Source organism: Penicillium cinerascens (genome assembly GCF_028974065.1).
Source record: "Penicillium cinerascens strain IBT 15544 chromosome Unknown contig_16_segment0_segment0, whole genome shotgun sequence".
Taxonomy (NCBI): domain Eukaryota; kingdom Fungi; phylum Ascomycota; class Eurotiomycetes; order Eurotiales; family Aspergillaceae; genus Penicillium; species Penicillium cinerascens.
The window spans coordinates 2,032,885-2,054,513 of NW_026695286.1; the positions used below are offsets into that span (position 1 = coordinate 2,032,885).

The window sequence follows — 21,629 nt, forward strand, 5'->3', positions numbered from 1 at the left end:
CAATACTTTTTTGCATGTTCTATACGTCGTATATTCACCATAGTGTACTTTTCTCCAAGCTTGATGAATGAAAATGGACTGACGTTTGAATGGAAATAGCCATTATTTGCATTTAATCATGAACCGGATATGTAGGCTTACCAATTGGACGCGTACGTAGTTTCTATTAAATCCCTACTCACAACCAGCAAGTCATTGCGAACCGAAGAAAGTCGCGACAGACGCGTTAGTTAAAAGTCGACAGTGGGTCCACAGTGGCCAATCAACGGGTGCGAAATCTCGAAGGCATCGGAACCCGTGCATCGAAGACTCGAAAAAAAATAACATTGTCGCAACCATCAGGATGTCGCACGTCACAGAGCATCCTTTTCGTGCGAAACGAAGAAAGCTTGACGAGGACTCTCAGGAGAACAGCGAGGCAACAATTAAAAACCCCTCCCAGCTGCGCAACCTGCTCGCTTTCCAGCAGAATCCTCCGGCCGCTAAGCAAGGTAAGTTTTCGTTCAACGGTTTACGACCACTGAAGCTGACGAAGGTGGAAAAGGAATAATCAAATTTAAGGAGTTTTTGAATTCTATTCACGACCCTGAGAAGGAGAATGAAAAGGCCCAGAAGCTCCAAGTCTTGAAAGGCTATTGCGATAAGCAAATCTCCCCGGGCAAAGAGGAGGAAGATTCCGTCTGCTTTCCAGACCTCATCCAGACCTGGAGCCTGGGCGACAGCAGCAACCATGACTCTCTGCTGACCAACGTTCCCTCGGTTCTTGCCATCTTCCTTAAGACCATCTCCCGCGAGCTTGAGTTCCGGGAGTTCGGACTGGCGCTGTGCAAGCATTTGCTGCAGAAGGACCAACTGAGACTCTTCAACCGTGGCCTTACAGCCACCAAGTCTAAAGAGCACCTCATCTCGCCTTGCCTTCGTCTTCTTACGGAGATCGTTACATTTGATGGAGGTGCTGTTGCCAGGCAACTCTACAACCGCCGTTACATCACCTTCAAGCGCCTTGAAGTCTTTTTGACGCCTAACAAGGCCCAGCTTGAGACCTCGGAGGACGAAACTCAAAAGTCGACTTTGCGAAGAAACGCCCAGCGGTATCTGCTTGCGAATTTAAGGGTTCAACATGAGCTCGAGAAGAGCGACATCATTGAGCAACACAAGCTCACCCGAGCGTTCCTCGACTACATTCGGAAAGACTCCCGGCATGTTGCCCTGGAAATTATCAGGGCTATTGAGAAGGACATCGTGCAAGACGCCTCGCTGTCGCGCAAATCGAAGAGCAAGTTTTTCAATCGGTTCAACCTGGAGAAGCTGGTGACGCTCTATGGCTATGATCGCGAATCAGAAGAGCCCAATCCGGAAAACATCTCGATTGCGAATGAGATACACAAACTTTTGATGACTATCTGCAAGACTGCGGGTCTTGGCGTTCTTCTTCCTGAGACAGGCTGGTATCCGGTCGGAACCGATCCCGAAACCCTCCCCGTCGAGGACGACGGCTGCATTGAGTTGGGTCTCGACTCACCTGTCTATGTTGACAAGTACCGGGAATCTGTTCCTGTCCGAAACAACTCTCTTTCATACCTTATCCAATGTCTTCGTCCCGACGTGGATAGTCTGCAGATTGAACTGCTGGTGACAATCTTCAAGGCGGCGCCGGAGTTGATCGCCGACTTCTACTCCAAGAAGACCATGTTCACCGCGGATCCTAAAGCAACCCCTTCGTGGATGGCTGAATCCGCCTTGCTCTTCTCCACTGTTCAGCTGCCTGTCCCTACAAACTGTGGCTGGAGAGAAAGACAGCCCATTCTGCCGCCGCCAGTCTCGATCGTCATTGAAAACATCCTCCCCCGTCCCATGAGCCAGAAGGTCATGGCTCGGTGCTTGAACCAGAATGCGGAGATTATCACTCTCTTCGCTGTGCGTATCTTGACACTTGCGTTCAACAAATTGCGCTCCGTTCTGAAGATCTTCCGAGCTGAACATGGACACGCCCAATTGTTCTGGAACCAGGCCTCCTCCAAACTGCTCGCTGAGTTTTCTCGCCGGTGCCCCGCCGTGAAGGATGTGATTCTTCTTTTCCGGCGAACAGCCAAAGAGGATATGCAGCAGCAAGACGCCGTTGCGGAATTATTGACCTGCTACTATGAAGTGATGCCCGACATTGCGTTGGAGGAAACCTTCGATGTTTCGCTGGTTTTGGTGGACGTGCTCAAGCGATTGGAAGAGCCGGAAGTCAGCTCTGAAGATTCCGAGCTTCTTTTGAGCCAGTTGCAGAGCGTCCTGCAAATCGCACAGCAGTCTGCTTCCATGCGTTGGTGGCAAAAGCCAGGTAAGCGCAGAAAACTCCCGCTGGTCGATATTCGAAGATTAACATTTCCTTAGCTTCCATGCAATATTCTCCTTTTACATCGATTCTCAAAGTCCTTGTGGAGACCTCAGACAAGGATTCCTCACGCCGCATCTCTATCCTTCTGAGAACTGTCCTTGCGGAGAGCTTTGTTCTTCGGAACTCGCCGCGGTCATTCAATTCTCTCTTGTCAAGCCTCGAAGATTCCGAGGCCGGAACCCTCCATAAGCAATTGATTTTCTTCGACAATTGCGTGTCTCGGGTTGCCAAGAAGCCTGTTCACTATGTGGACCTGCTTGAGTCTCTATCCGAAGATGCTGCCAACAATTTGAGCCCCCTCGTTGCGGCGATAGTCGAGCAGTGGCCTTTCGTCATCAAGGCAGGAGATGAAACGACCGAAATTGCCGTTGGATCGTGGATTGCTAAGCTCTTCGGACAATTGAAGCAGGGCGGCGAGAGTGAAAGTGCACTAAAGGCTGCTCGCGATGCTTTGATCGAGGCCACCGAGGCCAAGAAGCCCCGGTCTCAGTTCAAGAAATGTCTCAAGGAGTCAGAAGATGCAGACGATGATGACAAGATGGACATTGATTCTGCGCCGACCCAGGTAGCTTCGTCCGTCAACGCAGAGGTGGACCTCGATGAGATCTTTGGCTTCCTACCTACCGAAGCCACAACGCACAACGCATTGCACAAGTGGGAACGAGTGGATGAAGAGGAAGCAGTGGAACAAGGCCACATTGCTGAGCTGATGCTATGCCTGTGTTCTGAGCATGAGGAAGTTCGACGACAGGCATTTGCCAATCTTGCACGGTTCATGGCAAAGCTGAAGGTGAGCTTCAAATATTGATTGATTCTCGAGTCCCCCACTAACGAACCCAGGAATCTAAATATACTGAATGGCGCTGCGTGTATACGCTCACAGGCGAACTGCTGGAAACAGTCAACGGTATTGGCCTCGACAAGCCCGTTCCGTGGATCATTGGTGAATGTGCCTCCAACTGCCTATCAGTCCTGATAAACCCCCTACACAAGGTGTATGGCAAGGTCAACAAGTTCTTGCAAAAGGCCCCAGTCTGGGAATTGGAGAAGATCCCGTCCTACTGGATCGACAAGATCTTCTTGCACGAGCCCGAGCTTGATGATGGGTATTTCGACGAGATCGACTGGCTGCTAGGACTATTCGTGAAAAGTCTTCGTAGCAAGGCTGTAAGCTCACACGTTTCCCGCAGAAGCCCAAAGAAATAACGGCACTGACAATATTTCTAGGATATGGAGATTTACCGTCGCGCAAACGTCTTCGAGCGCATCCTCTCTCTTTACCAATCCCCAAGCCTGGGTTCCGCGAGCCAGCGTAAGATTTTGCATGTCATCTACCGGGCAGCGCAGGTCGGCGGCAGCACAACCCTGATCACTCGTGCGGCCGTCATCAGTTGGATCCAGCTTCAGATCGCCGAAGCTGACGGAAAGGAGGCTGCCCTGCTCTCGGCTTTGGCCCGGACCCTCTACGAAACGTCCGATCGCGAGCGGGTCGATGCTTGGAGTAACGGCACCCTTGAGTCTACGATTGAGAAGATTACACAGGCATGAGATAGACTCGTGTATCATACTTTATTCTAGAGCCCTTGAAATAATCAATATATTATGGATACAAATTTAGAATCTTGCAACCTCAGTCGCGTGCTTCCAGTCTTGGAAGGTTGAGGGTCGCGATATATACTTTTACCATGAGCGAATGGCACCGGGGCTACCTATTCTCTAGGTATCATGTCTCCTCATAGCGAGCACTATTCAATATTTACGATTTGGATAATCTGACGCCTGCCAGGCAACACTGGAACAACATTCCAAACAAGCGCGAGGAACTCTACTGCATGCTGCAAGGTGCCTCGAGGCAACTGGCGGGATCCAAGGTTTCCCTTTTAGGCGCAGCTTTGGAGAAAACTCACATTCGACATTATTGATCTCCCTCAACACCCGAGCTCCTACGCAATATATAACCCACTTCATTCACACTGTAAAGCTTGCTCGCTCGTTTCTATTGACTAGGAGCATCTCCTGGTGGAGTTCTCACCGACCCCCGACTCCGCCTTGAACCTCGCCACAAGGTGGCTTACTGCTTCTCCTCACCTAGCGACTTCTTTTTCCGACCGTCTTCCTCCACGAACCCCACGACCTTTACTTTCCCCAACGCTTGACACTGTTCTTCCGACCGTTCCCACCCGCCGTCTCCTTTTTACACCCCTCTGAACCAATGAGACGATCATAAGTCTTGTGGACCAAGATCGCACACTCCCAGAGGCCGTTATGGCGCGACGGTACAAGATCGATGAGCTGTTATGGCTGCGCTCATCGCCTCTCGTCGCAAAACCTCCTGGCCTACCCCCCATTGAGGAATGGATGTATGTTCCTTCTATTTCTCCCCCAGCTGGTATCCCGCACGCCCACTCCAAGACTGACCCAGGCGCCTCTCCTCCAGGCCTCAACCCGACCCAACCACCCAGCGCAAACAACAAACTACTCGTGACCCGAATAACCCATCTGAAACCACTTCAAACAGAAGACCTAGCTTTTTCGAACCTCGCCATATCTCACGGGGCTCCAATTCAGGTATGCCTGTTCCCTACATCCTGTTCCACGGGCTACTCTTATCCACCTCCCCTTATAAAAATTCGCTGATCTGACGTTGAATTGACAGAGGATGTTCTCCTTACCTCGCCCAAGAATGTCTTTGCGTCATCTAGAATGGGTAGCAAGGGATCGCTCGACATGACAGATCGGCCAGTGCGATCGGGCAACCCAGATGACAAGATTGATCGATTCGCCTTCAGAGACCGCCTTTTCAAGGACCGAGATCCTGTGGAGAGCGATGGAAGACCGGGAGGTCTGAACGGCCGCCGTGGAGATAAGGAGGATTGGAATGCTGGACGGCCCCGCCGCACTTTTGGTCCCGACGACCAAGAGCGCAAACCCCGACGCAACGGAGAATTTGACCGATGGGATAACAGAGAAACCCCGCGCGACACCAACGATGAGCGAGGAAACCGAGACAAAGATGGCCGCTTCCCACCAAAGAAGGACGGCCAGCCGGGACGCTCTAAATTCGAAGGTAGCTGGTTCCGTAACGAGAACACTGCCGACGGCCCTGATGCCGATGATGATAAACCACTACGCAACCGAGAATGGCGCCGTGACCGACACGGTGCAGACCGCGAGTGGAACCGCGGTGCTAAGTTCGATCAAGAGCCCGAATGGCTGGATAGTAACGAACGAGATGAGCCACGACGAGCACACACGCAGGAGGATTTCCAGCGCTGGAAAGAGCGCATGAAGGCGGGCTCTGGCGCTGCTCAAGCCCCGGCGCAGGAGGAGAAGAGAGATGTGCCCGCCGAATCATACACTGCTGCGCAGGAGCCCGAGCCTCACCACACCGACGGGTCGGTCTTCAGCAATGAACGAAGCGGCCACTCCGCTGCTCCATTCATGGCGGATAATTCCATGGACCGCTTCTTCGGCATGCTGGGCGGAGAGAAGCCGCCTGCCCAAGATGTTGCAACCCCGATTCCCGTCGAATCGGCCGCGAAGAATCAAGTCTTTGCTGGCAAGCCCAGCAAGTCATCTCGCTTTGCCGGACTGTTCAGTCCGCCGCCGGAGAGTCCTTCAAAGGCTCCCGAGTCTCCTGCGATTCCTATGGCCTTCGCTGGAGGCGCTTCCTCCAACCCAGACCGGGAAGGCTTTGACCGCATCATTGCGATGCTCGGTGCTGGCGGCGGTCGATCTAACAGTGGCACTCCCAACCAGACCAATTCGTCCCAGCAGTCGCGGCCAACTTCGATGGTGCATGCTGAGCAGTCTCGGAATATATCATCCCCTGCCAGAGAGTCTTATCCTCGCCAGGACTACGCAAGTCCCGTGCACGAGAACCCTCTTGCCCACCTTGCAGGGAAAGAGCCCCAGGCCCGTGAGAGAGAGCATTTGCTCCGACTCATGCAACAAGTCCGCGTCGGACCAGGCCCCTCGGGCAACCTAGCCCAGCAGTCTCCGAATGCTGCCGTCGCTCCCCCTCCAGGTCTGATGCCTGAAATGATGCCTCGCCCTCCTCCTGGGCTGGTTGGTCCCCAGAAGACTCCGAACTTTCTGGACGACCCCGCCATCGCCAATATGCAGCGGCCTGACAGCGAGCAGCTTCGCCGACGAGCCCCCAATGGGCCTCCCATGGGATACTTTGATGATGTACCCTTTCCCCCTGGACCCCAGGGACCTATTACCCCCGGTGGCTCTCGCCATTCACAGGGTCCTAATCAGCCTCCTATGCCTCTCCAGCGACCCCCAGGGCTTGAACACTTGCCGCCTCCTGGATGGACCGGCCAGCCTCCGCCTCAGCAAGGCAATGGACTGAGCCCGATGGGTCATCCGCCTGGAATCCCCACCCCTGGCCGTGGCATGAACCCCAATTTCCCACCAGGCATGATGCCGATGCCCGGAAATGTACCTCCACTCAACGAGCGACAGACCTTCCCTCGTGGGCCCCCGCCGGGTATGATGCCCCCGCCCGGATTCATGGGCGCTCCTCCACCTCCGGGCTTCCCTCCCATGCCGCCCAACCCGGAAGCCATGATGGGACTTGGCCCTGGAGGCCAAGGACCATTTGGACCTGGCAACCCTGGACCCCAGGGACCTCCCCCTTCATCCCGGCACTTGTTGGAGATGTTCGGCCAGTCTAACGGAGGCGACGGCCGCGGGGGCATGGTTGGCCCGCCTCAATTCCGTTGAATGAGACTTCATGGAGGTTGGCTCTTGCCGTCTCGTCCTACCCGCTCGACATTTTCCTGCTTATCGTGATTTGTGATTTAGTCGTGCAAAATGTGAAGCGAGTATGCGGCGCAAGATCCAGCCGAGTCTCAATGGGAAGCCGTACCTGGTTACACGGCAACGTTGCATCTTCTCGAGAGATCAAAGCACCCGGTTCTTATTTACTTTTCTTCCTTTTTCTTCCGTTCTTTTCATGCTGTATTTGCTGATGCCCATTTGGTACCGTGATGCCCACGAGGCTTCTCTTACCATTCCCGGCTTAGCCTTTGGTTTCCCAGCCAAGGCTTGCCCTGTGTTATTGCTGAATACTTCCGGGCTTTCTCTTTCTGGTGTCCGAACTCTCGAGCTGATTTTCGTGTGCTGTTTCTCCGGTGCCGGTGTCCAAGTCTTCCGGTGGCCTCTGGGGAATTATGATTGATCGGGTGGTAGTTAGGTTGCCCATGTATCTATGGTGGAAGAGGTCTGGGTTTGCTATCTGTCGGTAGGTTCTTCCTTTCTAGATGGCTGGACAGCTAGCTACAATCTATCTATTGCTTGGTCGTCATTTTGTATTCGGTAGAGCTTAACATGGTAAAGCAACTGTGAACTGGGGTCCTGCGCTACGCTCTAATTAGGTACCATTCCAGTTGAGTACGGTTCATCACAAGACCCCAATTCTTGAGATTCGTCGTGGTAAAACTTTATAGGAAACTTGTACACCGTAATTTGTGTGTGTAGTAGCAGAAGACCTTCAAAGCCTAGACATGCACTCGCATTGTCCAGGGCACGTTCTCCCATCTATGGATTCTGAAAGCAAAGTATGCTCAAAACCTCGCACATCCCTGATAATTATCTGTTGGCTATGGGTGTCATCCGGGCACCAGTTGGACTCATGATCATATAATCATGTCATACTTCTTGAGAGGCTGTTCAAGTTCCGACTTTATGGTCCAAATGTCTGCTCTCCAATACTTACCGTCCAGAAGATTACATCCTGTAAGGGGTAGCAGTTTATGGTTTCTTTGTTATACAGTGACAAATGCAAGACCCAAACAGAAACCATCATATTATTATGTACCAAGCAATGAGAATATGTCCTGAAGAAAAAGCCAGGTTTTATGTAAGCGAGATATGTGCAGAATTATTCACGATCATGCGGCTCCTCGGGCGGATCCGTTCCAGATTCCTCCCTCTTGATCGACCTAGTCAATTCTATTTCATCCATCTCATGCCGCTCCTCTTCAATTAAGGGCTTCTCGTCATAGTCGAGCGCCACCGGTCCATCGGCACCGCCCCACTCCCCAAACCGGTACCGGTACCCTAGCCGCTCAAGGTGCTCTTTCCGTTTCTGTTCACTCCAGTTACCTGTGCCCCGAATATCATTCAGCATACGGCTGTGCGCAACCCAGGGGACCAAAGATCCGATTGAATGCGGGACAGGTGCGCCGGCGTAGTGTTTGTGGCGCAGCCAGAAGACTCCTACTAGAACGAAGAGATCGATGGAGAGGAGAATGATGATTATGACGATTGTGGTGTTGGAAGGTGTAATATCCCACACTGCCGACATCACAGTGCTGGGGATGGTTGTGTTTGCGTTTTGGGAAAGGGCAAGAGGCGAGAGGTAGAGGTCGCGCTGGAGGGTGGTGTAGGTTGTGAAAGTTGCTCGGTAGACGGTTTGAAGGGTGTGGATTAAAAGAGCTTGTTCTTGAGCTTCGGTGTTGGGATGAGGATGAGAGTGGTGTCGGAATTTGTGATTAGACCAGGTGTGGTTATGGGATGTATGGTTGGCAATGAGCCTATCGTAGACTTGCGTTGTCAAGAGGGCAGGCCAGGATTGATCGACTTCACCATGTCGTATGAAGGCCTGGTTGAACAGCACAAGGCCGCTGGAAACATTTTGGAACATTGGGCCGCTTGTAACGGAGCTCCCCGGTATTGGCTGGTAGCCAAAGACCAGCCCGTTGGGGTCGAACTCCATCTCGAAATCCTCGATAATAACTTTAGGACTGCAATGGAAGACGCTTGAGTTTGTTTCGGCTCCATATATGATGTTTGTGCCATTTATGTCGCCGTAGCGGCTCACCACAAAGGATGTCTGACATGCAAGACTCGTATTCATGGATGCACTGAAATAAAGGGACCCGGACTGGGTGTTCTCAGTTGGTCGTTGCATTTCCGCGGTACAGTTCGTGCCCGTGGCAGCTTCAAATGGAGTGTAGGTCCAGTATGAAGAGTCTGAGAGACTGTCGTATCGGGACTGGCTGGGAGAAACCTCTCCACACTGAAGCTCGACTCCAATCCCACGCGTACGGGCCGTATACATCGTCCAGTCATTGTATTGTGCATCTGGATCGTTAATTCCAAGTGGGTAGAATGAGAAGCTGGCAGTATTCCATGATAGTAAAGAATTACCAGTGAACAAGCCATCTGAGATTAGACTATAGCCGTTGAACACTGCCCGGACTTCAGGATTGAAGAAACGAGAGTCGTTATATTGCGCGGCAATGACATCCGTGTGCTCTGTCCAACGGTCGACAGATGGCTCGAACAAGCCACTGCTGACGATTGTTAAGACAAAGTCTAGGATACAGACCGCGGAGAGCGCGACCAAAAGAGGGGGCCTGTTTTCACGAAACTGTTTCCAAGCGGTCACAGGCGTATGAGAGCCATATTTCACCGTCAGAGAATGTTTGGCTAGGGCCATCCCTTCTTGCAGCTGAACCCAAGGCTCCATGTTACCTATATGGCGGTGGACAGAGACAAAGAGGGAGCTGATCATGGAGGCGATGACAGTGGGGCCGTATATTAAGAAGAGCGCGACAGTCATTGTTCCGGCTGAGTCGGAAGTATCAAACTTGTCCAAGCGAATGAATTGGAACGATACTCCAAACGCACCCAGCACTCCTGCCATCAGCACACATTCAACCAAAAACCATGGTGGCGTTAAGAAATGTGGCCGGGCATTGAGACGTGCTCTGCGCCGTGCGCGAGATGCTCCGGGGTTCGGTGCTGCTGTATGTCCCTCTCGGGGGATTATGTCTATGCGTTTCCCATCAGGCCCGTCAACCCATATACACCGTAGCGTGCGAGCAAATCGACGAAGCTGCCGAGGCGTGGCCCGGTAGTAGTCCACATCGGAATGCATCAATCGGTTGAGTGAGGAAAACGTGTCTGTGATAAGGGCGCATTGCGCCGCAATAGAGCCGGGATCGGATAGGAGGAAATTAGGTCGGAGTGGGTATATTAAGGCCATCACTAGAAGCAGCAGAAAGGCTGACAGGAGAAGACCTTCTGCGACAAGAGCGGAATGAGATGCGACACTATAGATTATTGTGTCGGTACTCTGTTTGGCTTGGACTCGCGTTGGACCCGTCGTTGTGTTGAAGAATTTGTTCATCGAGCCAACAAACTGTCGATTCCAGAGCTGAGCGACAGCTTGCTCATATTGAGTAATATTTATGCGATTAGGGTCGCTGCGGATCAGTGTACGATTCACACCTGTGGAACCAGCTAAGCTGATCGAGAGCCCGTTGTTCCACAGCGTCAGATCGATTTGAAGGTATTTTGTGAAAAGCAGATTCTGGAAGCTTGAAATACTGAGGTCCGCAGGGGTTAAAGTAGTCGTCATGTTCGAGACATTCGTAACATCGGCAATGGAGGAGTTTGTCGGTAGAGTTATATCCGCCTCTGCGCGCCAGTATGCGGCGGTGCACCCGAAGACCGTGGCTTTCGAAGCTAAATCTTTTGATGTGGCATCAACATCAATGGTGAGTCCCATCAACGAAAATGACTCGCACCCAGTACGGTTCAAGGTAGCCGTGTCTTCGGCGTTGGGATTAGGATTGAGAGGCTCCCAATGTCGTATTTGGGACAACCCATTCCCCGTTGGGTAGGTACTATTCAGGGTGATATCAATCTGACAGTTGGAGTCTGCACTGGTATCCGAAGCATTCTGGAATAGAACATTGCGAATATCCCATGCCAAGGCTGTGCCAGTGGAGTTGGATCCAATCCACTTGGTGGGAATGATATCATCCACAGAAACCTCCACGCAGCTCAAATTGGCCCAGTGGACATTTTGAGTGAGCTCCCAGGTCGAGGCTCCGCGATTAGCGTGCACCGGCCTTGAGATGGGCGGCAGAGCGTAATCGGGCGTTTGGTAGAAAAAAAAGGTCTCTTCGAAGATATCAGTTCTGTTCCTGGAATGAGATGCCGCATTGTTTAGCCAGGAGCTCTGTGTTTCCAAGTTCACTAGACTGGGCCACGTATTGAGATGTCTCACGACGACCATAGTCGGCTCGTCCAGGTACACGAGGCCGGACAGTAGGGAAGGCAACATCATTCGCAGAACCAGAGCAATTGTTGAGACACATGCCACAATCCAGTGGCGGTTACGTGCTGCCATGATGGGAGTCACAATGCCATAGAAGAAGGAGTAATTGGTGAACAGCACGGTCCCGGGGGCCCCTCGAGGGTTGGCGAGCTGGAAGAACGGCTCCAAGCGCAAAACATCGAGGGTGCAAATATTCCATAATGCTACTACTAGAACGGCAAAGGCTGTTGGTACATAAGTGTACACCCCTGAAGTGAGCCTTCCGAGATCCTCATATGATTTGAGATGGATGAGTCCATGGTGACGATTGGAGTATTGTCGGAGAAGTTCGATTGATACGCCCATCAATAGAAGGAAAGCAGCCACGGTGAAAAGGAAAGGGCGCCGCAAAGAAGTCGGCATCCAATGCCGATTCCGCCCCAGTGCAATGCCGCTGCTCCCCGACCCGTTCTCAGACTCGACCATTTTTACAGGCCCGTCAGCAAAGGGAGTCGGGGGATCATCGGGGCTGGTCGGACGGTTCCTGGGCCGCTGGACCTCTTCCAACTTGTCGTTTCTGGTGATATATCGCCTTTGAGTCAAGCAGTGAGATTTGACATGGCGGAGTTGACATGTCTCAGATTTGCTACTGGGCTAAGCCGCTCCACGTGATCCAAACTCTGCCGGAGACTTTTTAAAGTTTACCGCCCCTGTCACGTGGGCGGGACAGTTGTTCGGATCTCACGCGAAAAGTGGGGTGATTACGGGGGGCACCATCCAAACAAGGCACGATAACGTAATGCCCAAGCCGGCAATCACACTGTACAGCCCCATATTACATATAACAGTAAAATAATACATAGCATATTGACACCGTCTATGCTTTTATCCCGTTATGAGTACATATCAGTTTTGCCGTTATCTCACGATCTTTTGGTTGCGTTACCGTAAATACGATGTAATCTAGACAAATTAGCTCGGAATACATATTTCTTAGTACAATATCTTCATGATTGATCCTAGGGCATTTTGATACATAGAGGGTTGAACCATAACTTCGTTTCTAAATAAGTGATGGTTGTTGAAATATGAAGCTGCAATTTATCTCATTTACTATGTGTTTTGGTGTGGCCGACTCGCGTGCAGAGGTATTGGCCACTGTATAGCTGCCAAAGGACGAAACATTGCTCCAATTACACTTCAATCTCATGTTTACTTCGGCTCTGTATTTAGAAAAAGGCACGGTTAGATTTTTCTATTGAATTGGATTGATTTGATGTGAGTAGTCGCTGTCCATGCCCAGGTTACTCAACAGAGCTTTGCATAATGTGAAATGGCCTTCAACCCACAATTTTGTTAGCTCAACCCAAGTGTTCCTTTGATTTGAGCTGCCAGCCCGAGTTATCTCTCAACAAACTTTCATCTGTTCTTACTTTCCCCCATCCATACACCACACAGGCAAAAAGATCGCCCCCTTCTCCGACATCAACATGACGGGTGGTGATTGGGCCATGACCGTCAATATTGAACGCGGTGTATGTGCTAAACAGACCGCTCAAGCTGCCTCCAAACTGCATGTTGCTGACCTCGAGATGCATACAGGCTGCAAGGATTAGTATCCACGACTCCGGCTCCCCGACACGTGTAGCCCGGGAGAGAACCCCAACGCGACACCAGATGACTTTGCGATCTCATTCCGGACAGGATTCGTCTCCATTCAGGTGGTTCCTGGCCGATTCCCTGCGCCTTCTGCCTTCCTCCATGAACGAAAGTGTGTCTGCTGCAACGCAATTCTGGCTTCTGGCTATCCAACCCTGACTGATTCATTTGGAACACAGACGAAAGCGAAGCAACCACTGAGATTTTGAGCACAAGTCAAATACAAGAATGGTTCCCGGAGCCACCTAGTCCAGCGAGAGACCTTAATGACCCACAAGGCCCTTTCCTAAGTCTTCCAACCACACCTGAACACAACGGGCCCAGAGTGTGGGCGTTTCATAACCCGGTGGAACCGGATTTTGCAATCTGGGAAGATCCGACATATCGCCCGTCTCCACTTCAACACACTCCCTTGGCATATCATGATGCTGGAGAAGAGAAAGAAAACATCTTTGCCACTGTATCAGACTACGACACCTCGGACGGGAGCGAGTCTGGAAGGGGTCGCATCGACTGGACACGAGTCCAGGTTGGCCCACACGATGTCTTTGGCTTGCCCATCGAATCTCCTTTCGGTCCTGCACTGGTCGATATGCCAGTAGGCCGGAATGCTGGCGATAGCTTCAGCCGTGCCCATCCCATTGTCACCGAGAGAACTGTTAGATCTCAAATGCGAGTGATGATGCACGATGAAGACGAACAGGATGAGTGGGATGATTCCCTGGCAACGACCCAAATTCGAGAGCTCCAGGAGCTGAGAAATGTCTTCATGGGAGGTGCCGAAGACAGATACATTTACGGCCGTCAATTTCCTGTGCTGAATGCTCAAGGTCAGAATAATGTCTTTTTTGAACCGCGACGTATCACCGAGTACCAGGATCACCGAGACCGCCACCACCAGCCCATGGAGGAGGACTAGCTGACTTGAAATGGGCCGGGATATTGTGCAAAGAAACTGGTAATGACTAATACAATATCATGACTTTCTCGTTTCAATACTTCCAGTTGTATGATCAACAATTACGAAACAATGCCACCTGTGCCTACGTACTTGTAGTTTCAATCTATCAATAGTGAGCCGGATAATTCCTTTGTCAAGCATCAATCTCCAGATATAATATGGAGCAACGTCCATTCAAAAAAAGGTATAGCTTACAGGATATGTACAGTCATGAAGAAACAAAGACTAGTGGAGTGATGGTTACAATCGATGTCAACGGGAGGAACTGTACAACAATCATTTACTTCATATGGCAAGATCATAACGATCTCCTAAATCACTCGATATCCTCCTTCTTTATGTGCACCTTAGATATCTCGTCCGGGAACGGTTTACGTGCCCACACGCGTTTCCTACCGGAACTCAGTCAGTCAATAGTTTCTTCAATCCAGGGTACAGTACCACTTACGCTTTTTGATAAGTGTGATAGCGCGGATTCTTGATATCCTTACGCAACTTAGCCACATAGATCTGAACCTCCTCTTTAGTCCACGGCTGCGGCGATCCAAACTTGGTGAGCAGCCACATGCACCAACCGTCCATACCAGACAACCAATGGTGGAGCTGAACCATGCCGGCCTCCTTAAACTGTTGGTCTCGGGCCCACGGGCCAATAGGCCACTTATATTCCTTTACATGAATGTCCACGAAACCAGCTTGGCGGATCTTCTCGGTCATGATGTCCATGGCGTTCAGTTCTCGACCTGCCTTTCTGGCGCAATCCATAGTGTATGGGCCCCAGGTGTTGAGGATGCTATCCGATGGCAAGCTGCCATCGTCACACTCGACGGGAGGTATGGCTTCTAGTTGTTCGATCCATCCGCCTGGCTGCAGGTTGCTAGTACAGACCAGTATTAGGATTCTGTAAGCTACAATAAAGTAAAATCTTCGGACTCACTTGTAGCATTGTTGATAGATCCGGTCCCATTCTGAATCGGTCCACGACGCGGTCATGATGCGCATATGGATGAGGTCAAATGGCTCCCTCCAAGTCCATTCCCGAAGTGCATCATCGACCTCTAGCACACAGTTGGGTGGCATCCATGAAACAGGCGGCGGGAACAAATCCACCCCGCGAACCGTGGCTGGGGTATTTTAGCCATGTCTTGGGAAAGGCGACAGAACTGAACTTACCATTGGGAAACATGTCCGCCACATCGCTGTGATTGTAAGTCACAAAACAATCTCCAAAGAACTTTGGGATTGACGTACATGGCCCAATTACCCTTTCCAGTTCCCAAATCAAGGATATGCTTGGGGTTGTTGCCCACCGGTGATCGGAAGAGGGGGTTATCTGTATTAGCCTCCAATATGAGGGCTAACAGGTGTCTGACATGGTCAATAACCTGCAAGGCAAGTATAAACGGGGATAGCATACCCAGCTTCATAAGCCTCGAACTGCTGATCGTCGGCAGGAACACTGCAGATAAAACGCAAGTAAGATGGCGGTCAAGGATCTTGATATGCATGATTTCACATACCAATATTCTTCATTGCGCAGTGACTGGTATCTGTATCGTGTGAATTTAGCCTCGCATTCTCGCCAAGCGACACAAATAAAACTTGCCGACGGCCATTTTCCATCATACCCTTATAGATCGAGGAGCCGATGGAAGTTGTTTCCCTGAAAGAGTCAACACGGTCCTATAAAAAAATATAATGGTCGAAGAAACACGGTTAAGAAGTTAAGGGCAACCTACGACTGCCAGTCATCGGGATAGTCGGGGTCATTAGGCCTATGGAGGTCCGGGTCCTGAATTTCGAATGTTAGAAAAGCTTGAAAGACTGCGATAGGGTCACAAACCACTGCAATCCTTTCATCATCCATTGTGAGGTTGTTGAGAGGGGAGATTCGGCCTGCTGTTAGCTGGGCTGAAATGGGACGGTCGTGGGCTGCGTCCTAAGCGGCGATTGGGGCCGTTGGCATAACGGACATTGGGATGTTTGGTTTTCAAACGTACCGTGGCGTTGCCCCACGCGGATGTAAAGGGCAGATCCGACTGGCGAGAGGCGGGAGACAAAAGGACGTTTTGTGATCACGAACGCAGGATCTTGTCTATTTTACTTAAACTTTACCTCTATGGGAAGGAGTCACTTTAGCGGGTAATTCTTTAGGGTTTGATGCATATATTGTGGAGTCGATGGGCGATAACGCCTAGAAATCGACCACAAATGCAAAGTCGTTCGGGAATCAATCATACCAACTATCCTCGGATCAATTTCCATAACGCGAGGGGAGCCCGGAATATGTCGATGCCGCGTCTGTGCATTTTGTCTCGTTTGTCTTCGACATTTTCGAAGATCTGTGGTACCCAAGTGTCTCCGGCGTCGGATACCCGCATAGAAATGTGCATGGACCCGACCCTTCTCTCTTGGCAATGTGTCAATCTCGCGTCGGCCCACGCTTGCTCGTGTGCAAGAATATCAACTTGAATTACAGTCTATGGAAAGCGCATTCCAGAACCTTTTTTGGATATCTTCCCGCAAAGGAAAATTATTAAAACATATTTGCAAACTATTAACGACTGTCCGAATCAAAAGCCATTTTTTTCACCCTTCTTCCGACCTTTTTTGAATTGAAAACGCACGCGTAGGGACTTCGAAACCAGAACGATCAGTCGGTGCAAAGCACACCATAAAAGCAATGTGCAGAAAACCATAACGAAAAACAACGCGAAAAAAACTTGGAAGCTCTTTAGAAATCAATTTTGGATCATCATCTCTCTCGAGTCCCCTTCACTTAGCTTTTTCGGTCCCCGTACCCTCTTCCTTCAGAGTGGTCAAGTTGCGACGCCTGATGAGTGTGATATGGCCCAATCCATCCTTCACAAGTGTCCCCCAATTCTGGAGGAAGCTTTCGGCGGCACTTTTGTTGTTAAATGCCGATGGGCCCAGGATACCGTGGATTGCCTTCATTTTTGATTGTTGCATCCGATACATTTGTCTGTCGATGGACCGTTGGCCATCGAGCGTACCGTCGGCAATGATCCTTAGGAACTCTACATCGCGTACCTGGCCGATGCGGAACAGGCGGAAGCAGGCCTGGAAGAAATATTTAGAATTGTGATGATGACCATCCCATGACTTACTTGGTCGTCACGGGCCATGTTCCACCACCCATCCACCAGGATGCATTTATTCGCCGCCGTGAGATCAATGGAAGCTCCTCCCGTGCCGTAAGTGGAGAGTATAATCTGGAATTTCTTGTTATGCTGAAATTCCTGGATTTGATCGTCTCTGTCCATGACGCCCATTTTACCCGAAATCTGTAAAGAATCAACACTGAACAAAGGCGATCACGGTATCTCGGAGGATAATTACCTTGGCATAGTGCCATTTTTCCTCCTCACATACCATCTCAAGTATGCGCTGGGAGTCGACAAAATGAGTGAAGATGACAATCTTGTTGTCCTTATCTTCCAGTAGCCATTCTCGAACGATGTCCCGGACCGCTGTCATTTTGGAACCCAGCCAATTGGCACCGACATGGTATTCCCTTAAAAATGGAATCCAGTCTTCAATGGGTGATCTTTCAAGACCAGGTGATGCGTCAATTCGCTCATTTTGGTTGATGGTCCTTTCAGTCTTTGGGGCTTTTTTCGTGGAGACCTTGCGTGTGGTAGCTCGTTTTCGCTTGTTTCCAGGGCACATAAACGATGTGGAGGGCGCTCCAGCCAGAAGGAAAGCTTCTGGTGGGTGGAAGTTGGCAGCATTGGTAATCTCCTTTTTGCACTTCTGGCAGATTTTCCCTTGTGAGCCGGAGATACCATCATGACCAGGAAGACTTTTGTAACAATCTTTGCAGTAAAGATGGCACGAAGTAACGAGAAATACTTGAGCGAGCTTGAGCTTTGCATGGCATCCGCTGCATTCTCCAGAGGTAAGTGAATCGTATTCGGCCCAGTTCTCTTCAGCGGCGAAGTTCCGCGCTCGCTCTATGCAAGCATGCTTCAAGTTAATGCGATTCTCGGGCGGCTCGAGCTCGGCTATGCTGTTAGGAAAAGCCTCTAGAGAAACTGCCGTGGGGGATTTTCCACTCGCCAGAAGCTCAATGAAGCGCCAGATCTCGATCGAATTGCGATCCCAAAAGCCTTCTTTTTCAGCAGTCGGACCTTTCAAGGCCTGGCCAATTGCGTCCACCAGAGGTTTCATCACGGCCTGAGCAACAAGGAAATGGTTGGAGAACTGGCGAAGTCTGGTGATGACAAGAAGGATGCAATCTTTCTGCTTGTGGGGAGACTCGGAAAGCGCTGAAATATGTCAGTATGGACTCGAACCCGTACGCGTGGATCTTCGACTTGCCGTTGTATTCTTCAATGCCCATGTTGAGAATTTCGTCATAGATGACCTTTTCAACGTTGGAAAACTCAGCTACCTTCTCTGACTCCTTGATGTGGCGCAGTGGAATGATCGGACGGCCGAAGTATGTGCTTTCATACGTCTTGCGGTGGAGTAATGGCTTCAATACATCAACGAGACGCTGTGTAGCTGCCTCGCCCCCCTGCTTGTAATATACCCAGTCAGTGTGTGTTGATAGACGTATGATAGTAGAATATGTAAACAGGGAAGACCTAATGAAGCCAATTCCCAACGATAGAGGAACCCTGTCGATACGTACCTTGCAGAAACTATGATAGAAGTTCCTGTAGAACTCGCAATTCGGCACACCAAGAAAATTGAAATATGCGTAGAAGTCCTCTTTCCGACTAGAGAAGTCAGCAATAGATCCAAGGATCAAATTAAGGAGCTTACTTGAAAATCGGCGTGCCGGTTACGATCCATTTGCGATCTCCAGTGAGAGTTCGGACAGCCAACGAAAGCTGTGTATCGGTGTTTCGAATCTCATGACCCTCTGTCAAAGGTATTTAGCATGTAAAAATTGACATAAGCAGAGCGACTGATAAGTTTTACCGTCGACAACGATTCGGTGCCATTTGACTCTGTGCAGCAGTCCCACTTGCCCCTCGAACGATGTCGTCCACCATTGCGCCTTTTCTTCATCACTCTGGAGCACTCCGGGCAAGCCCAACGATGGATATGACAGGCGCACATCCTCGTGCGTGGCCAGCCTGTCGAGTATATAAATTAGAGCGTCCAGGGCAGCTTTGATATTACCACTCACACAATACCGAACTGTTTCAGGCCGTTAATGTTGCTCGTGTAAGTCCTCTCTGTGTCAGACGTCCAAGCACAGACGGCCCCAAACACATTCACGTTGAAACCATCAGAAATTTGGCGATGCCTTGTTAAGTAAGCCAATGCTGCGATCCTTTAGATGTTCCATTGCCCACTTACCAATGAGGACGGGCGCTCGATGGGACAATGATCAGAGTAGGGGCCATTCGCCCATCCGGAACCTTGTACCTTCCATCGAGGATGCATGAAAGGGTGGTGAACGACTTTCCGAGACCCATAACATCGCATAACATCCCACCACGTGGGATGGTGCCGGCCTTCTCTCGCTTGCACTGTGATTATCAAATTTCTGCTCCCAAGGTTTCACGCTTTCGAAGTTGGTACTCACCATCCATCCTGCTCCATCGAGCTATTGAGAAGTTAACAGCCATAATTTTCCAAGATGGGCTTAGCCTCACCTGGTGATGCAAAATATTCTGCTTCATGCCCACCATTTTCCATCCTCTGACTCCGTCCATGTGCGGCTTATTTTGAAATAGCTTGGAAGCTGCAAGCAAAGACCTCCAGTCCCTCGAGATCTCACGCTTGTCAGTTGTTGGATCCTCGTCCATAATAATTTTAGCGATCTCTTTGAGGGCTTTCAACTTGTCCGTCTGCAAAGAGGTTGGGATTGCAGGTTTTGCTGCGTTCTTTTGGGCACCTGTAACAACTGATACCCTTGCAAGCAAATTTTCAATCGCTTGCGTCGGCTCTTCGTGGGTAGCCTTACGAGGCTTGCCTTTGGGAGGTGATTCCGGGCTATTACCGTCGCTGGTGTCGGACTGTGGATAAAGCTCGTTCGTGAGCGCGGTGTGCCCGACCAATTTGCGCAGTCCCCGTTCCATAGATCGAGTCATGTCTTCTTTAGAGACTTCGATATCCTTTTCTGGTTCTGGGAGGCTCTTTATACCTCGTCGGGAAGATCGCGGCTTGGCATTATGAGTTGCCTGTTCGACGGAAGTTGGAACTTGTGATGCGTCCTTTTCCAAAACAGTCTCATTTTTGGGGATTGTAACAGAAACCATCCTTCCAGGCATGGGGGCCTTGAGACTCCGGGGTCGCTCGTTATCGCTAAATCTAGTATTAGGGTGCATTGTCATCATCAAAAAGCTGTGCATTTGAGCAACTGACCTTTGGTAGATTTTCTCGCCAGAGGAACCGTCAGAATCGTCATCATTAGATGCTCTGGATCCATATATATCCTCCCATTCAGGATCAGAGCCATTGCCGTGATCATTGGAATCCAGGTCACGAGCCGCACCCTCATCGTCTGGATCATCCTCCAAGAATTCATGCTGAGGGCAGAAAATATCCGAATCGTGGCCCTGAGAGGGCAACTGAACAGTCAAAGCCGGTAACTCAGTTTTCACTTTCGCAGTGGATGGCTCGATTTCCACTGCAATTTTTCGATCCTCGTTTTGAGAATCCGCGAAGACAGGTAGCTGACACTTGGGCCCTTCAAAAGAATTGCTCAAGTCTTCATTGTTTTCGGTCTCCAGGACCTTGACGACGATTTTGTCTTCCATCGTGGTGACTAGTAGCAATTGATGTAAGTAAAAGAACAGAGAGAGAGAGAAAGATTGATGAGAGGGCAGAGGGGCAAAACGATGTTTAGTTGGGAGTAGCGGGGCATGAAATAAAAAAGAAATCTGTGTAGTGGGATATGATCGAAAAGAGGAATAGTTCAAAGTGAAGATGAATCAGGTAGGGAATTGTTGCAAGGTAACGGAAGATATGAGCCAAAAATAAGTATAAATGGAACTCACTGGAGCGAGGAGACAATGTAGTCCCCGATGGGGCAAGGTTGAGGTTGTGAGGAGGGAGGGAAAAAGTGACGAAGTGAAGATGGCAGGAGGGATGTGTAGAGGAAGATTCGTGAACAGGTGCCGTGGAAGCTGTCTAGGGCCAGGTCCTAACCAACTTTGTAGGTTTTTTTGGTAAAGGTGACGGATATATGAAAAATGACGGAGATGACAAAACGGGGTTGGGCAAGAGAGCGTAATGATGTGAGTGCGGAATATCAATAGAGCTTTCCGGAGTGGGAAGGCGAGGGAGTGCCAGATAGGATAGAGTCGATAGGGTTAGAGAAAACAGGAGAGAGTTGAACTCGGGAGCTATGTCGGCAAAGTGAAAAGAGAAAGTTGGAGAATGGAACCTGGTATGGGACAAGGTGTGGGTAGGAATCACGATTAGAAGGTGATGATGAACGGTGGTGTAAGGTGGAAGGGAATATAGAAAGAGAAGCAGAGGTGCGTGGAACAGGATTCGAGGACAGTCGTCTCAGGAGCCACTGGCAGGCAGATCCTCTTAGACCGCTGTAGACAGATCAATGGTAGAGGCGGTAGATA

General features: G+C 50.4%; 6 protein-coding genes across 6 annotated transcripts; 3 read left to right on the top strand and 3 right to left on the bottom strand.

The window, feature by feature from the left end:
* Positions 1 to 343: 343 nt before the first annotated feature.
* N7498_000738 (NPA1/URB1 family protein) lies at positions 344 to 3,934 on the top strand (the record flags this gene model as incomplete). The annotated part of the gene is made up of 5 exons (XM_058447801.1): positions 344 to 491; positions 545 to 2,329; positions 2,383 to 3,176; positions 3,227 to 3,553; positions 3,614 to 3,934. 5 exons carry the CDS (start codon positions 344 to 346, stop codon positions 3,932 to 3,934), a joined length of 3,375 nt encoding a protein of 1,124 aa, XP_058313212.1.
* Positions 3,935 to 4,651: 717 nt separating this feature from the next.
* Positions 4,652 to 7,117, top strand: N7498_000739 (uncharacterized protein; the record flags this gene model as incomplete). The annotated part of the gene is made up of 3 exons (XM_058447802.1): positions 4,652 to 4,746; positions 4,824 to 4,954; positions 5,043 to 7,117. 3 exons carry the CDS (start codon positions 4,652 to 4,654, stop codon positions 7,115 to 7,117), a joined length of 2,301 nt encoding a protein of 766 aa, XP_058313213.1.
* A 1,159-nt stretch (positions 7,118 to 8,276) lies between these two features.
* On the bottom strand, positions 8,277 to 11,933 carry N7498_000740 (DUF3433 domain-containing protein; the record flags this gene model as incomplete). The annotated part of the gene is made up of 1 exon (XM_058447803.1): positions 8,277 to 11,933. The coding sequence occupies one exon, from the start codon at positions 11,931 to 11,933 to the stop codon at positions 8,277 to 8,279; it is 3,657 nt and encodes a 1,218-aa protein (XP_058313214.1).
* A 1,004-nt stretch (positions 11,934 to 12,937) lies between these two features.
* On the top strand, positions 12,938 to 14,025 carry N7498_000741 (uncharacterized protein; the record flags this gene model as incomplete). Its single annotated transcript, XM_058447804.1, has 3 exons — positions 12,938 to 12,982; positions 13,050 to 13,218; positions 13,286 to 14,025. The coding sequence occupies 3 exons, from the start codon at positions 12,938 to 12,940 to the stop codon at positions 14,023 to 14,025; spliced, it is 954 nt and encodes a 317-aa protein (XP_058313215.1).
* Positions 14,026 to 14,383: 358 nt separating this feature from the next.
* On the bottom strand, positions 14,384 to 15,934 carry N7498_000742 (class I SAM-dependent methyltransferase; the record flags this gene model as incomplete). Its single annotated transcript, XM_058447805.1, has 10 exons — positions 14,384 to 14,459; positions 14,516 to 14,944; positions 15,005 to 15,191; positions 15,241 to 15,266; positions 15,319 to 15,435; positions 15,485 to 15,526; positions 15,588 to 15,617; positions 15,674 to 15,730; positions 15,807 to 15,859; positions 15,911 to 15,934. 10 exons carry the CDS (start codon positions 15,932 to 15,934, stop codon positions 14,384 to 14,386), a joined length of 1,041 nt encoding a protein of 346 aa, XP_058313216.1.
* Positions 15,935 to 16,842: 908 nt separating this feature from the next.
* Positions 16,843 to 20,807, bottom strand: N7498_000743 (putative SNF2 family helicase; the record flags this gene model as incomplete). Its single annotated transcript, XM_058447806.1, has 12 exons — positions 16,843 to 17,148; positions 17,196 to 17,372; positions 17,428 to 18,301; positions 18,390 to 18,607; positions 18,725 to 18,812; positions 18,859 to 18,958; positions 19,018 to 19,175; positions 19,229 to 19,348; positions 19,402 to 19,574; positions 19,631 to 19,651; positions 19,701 to 20,352; positions 20,413 to 20,807. The coding sequence occupies 12 exons, from the start codon at positions 20,805 to 20,807 to the stop codon at positions 16,843 to 16,845; spliced, it is 3,282 nt and encodes a 1,093-aa protein (XP_058313217.1).
* Positions 20,808 to 21,629: the final 822 nt, after the last annotated feature.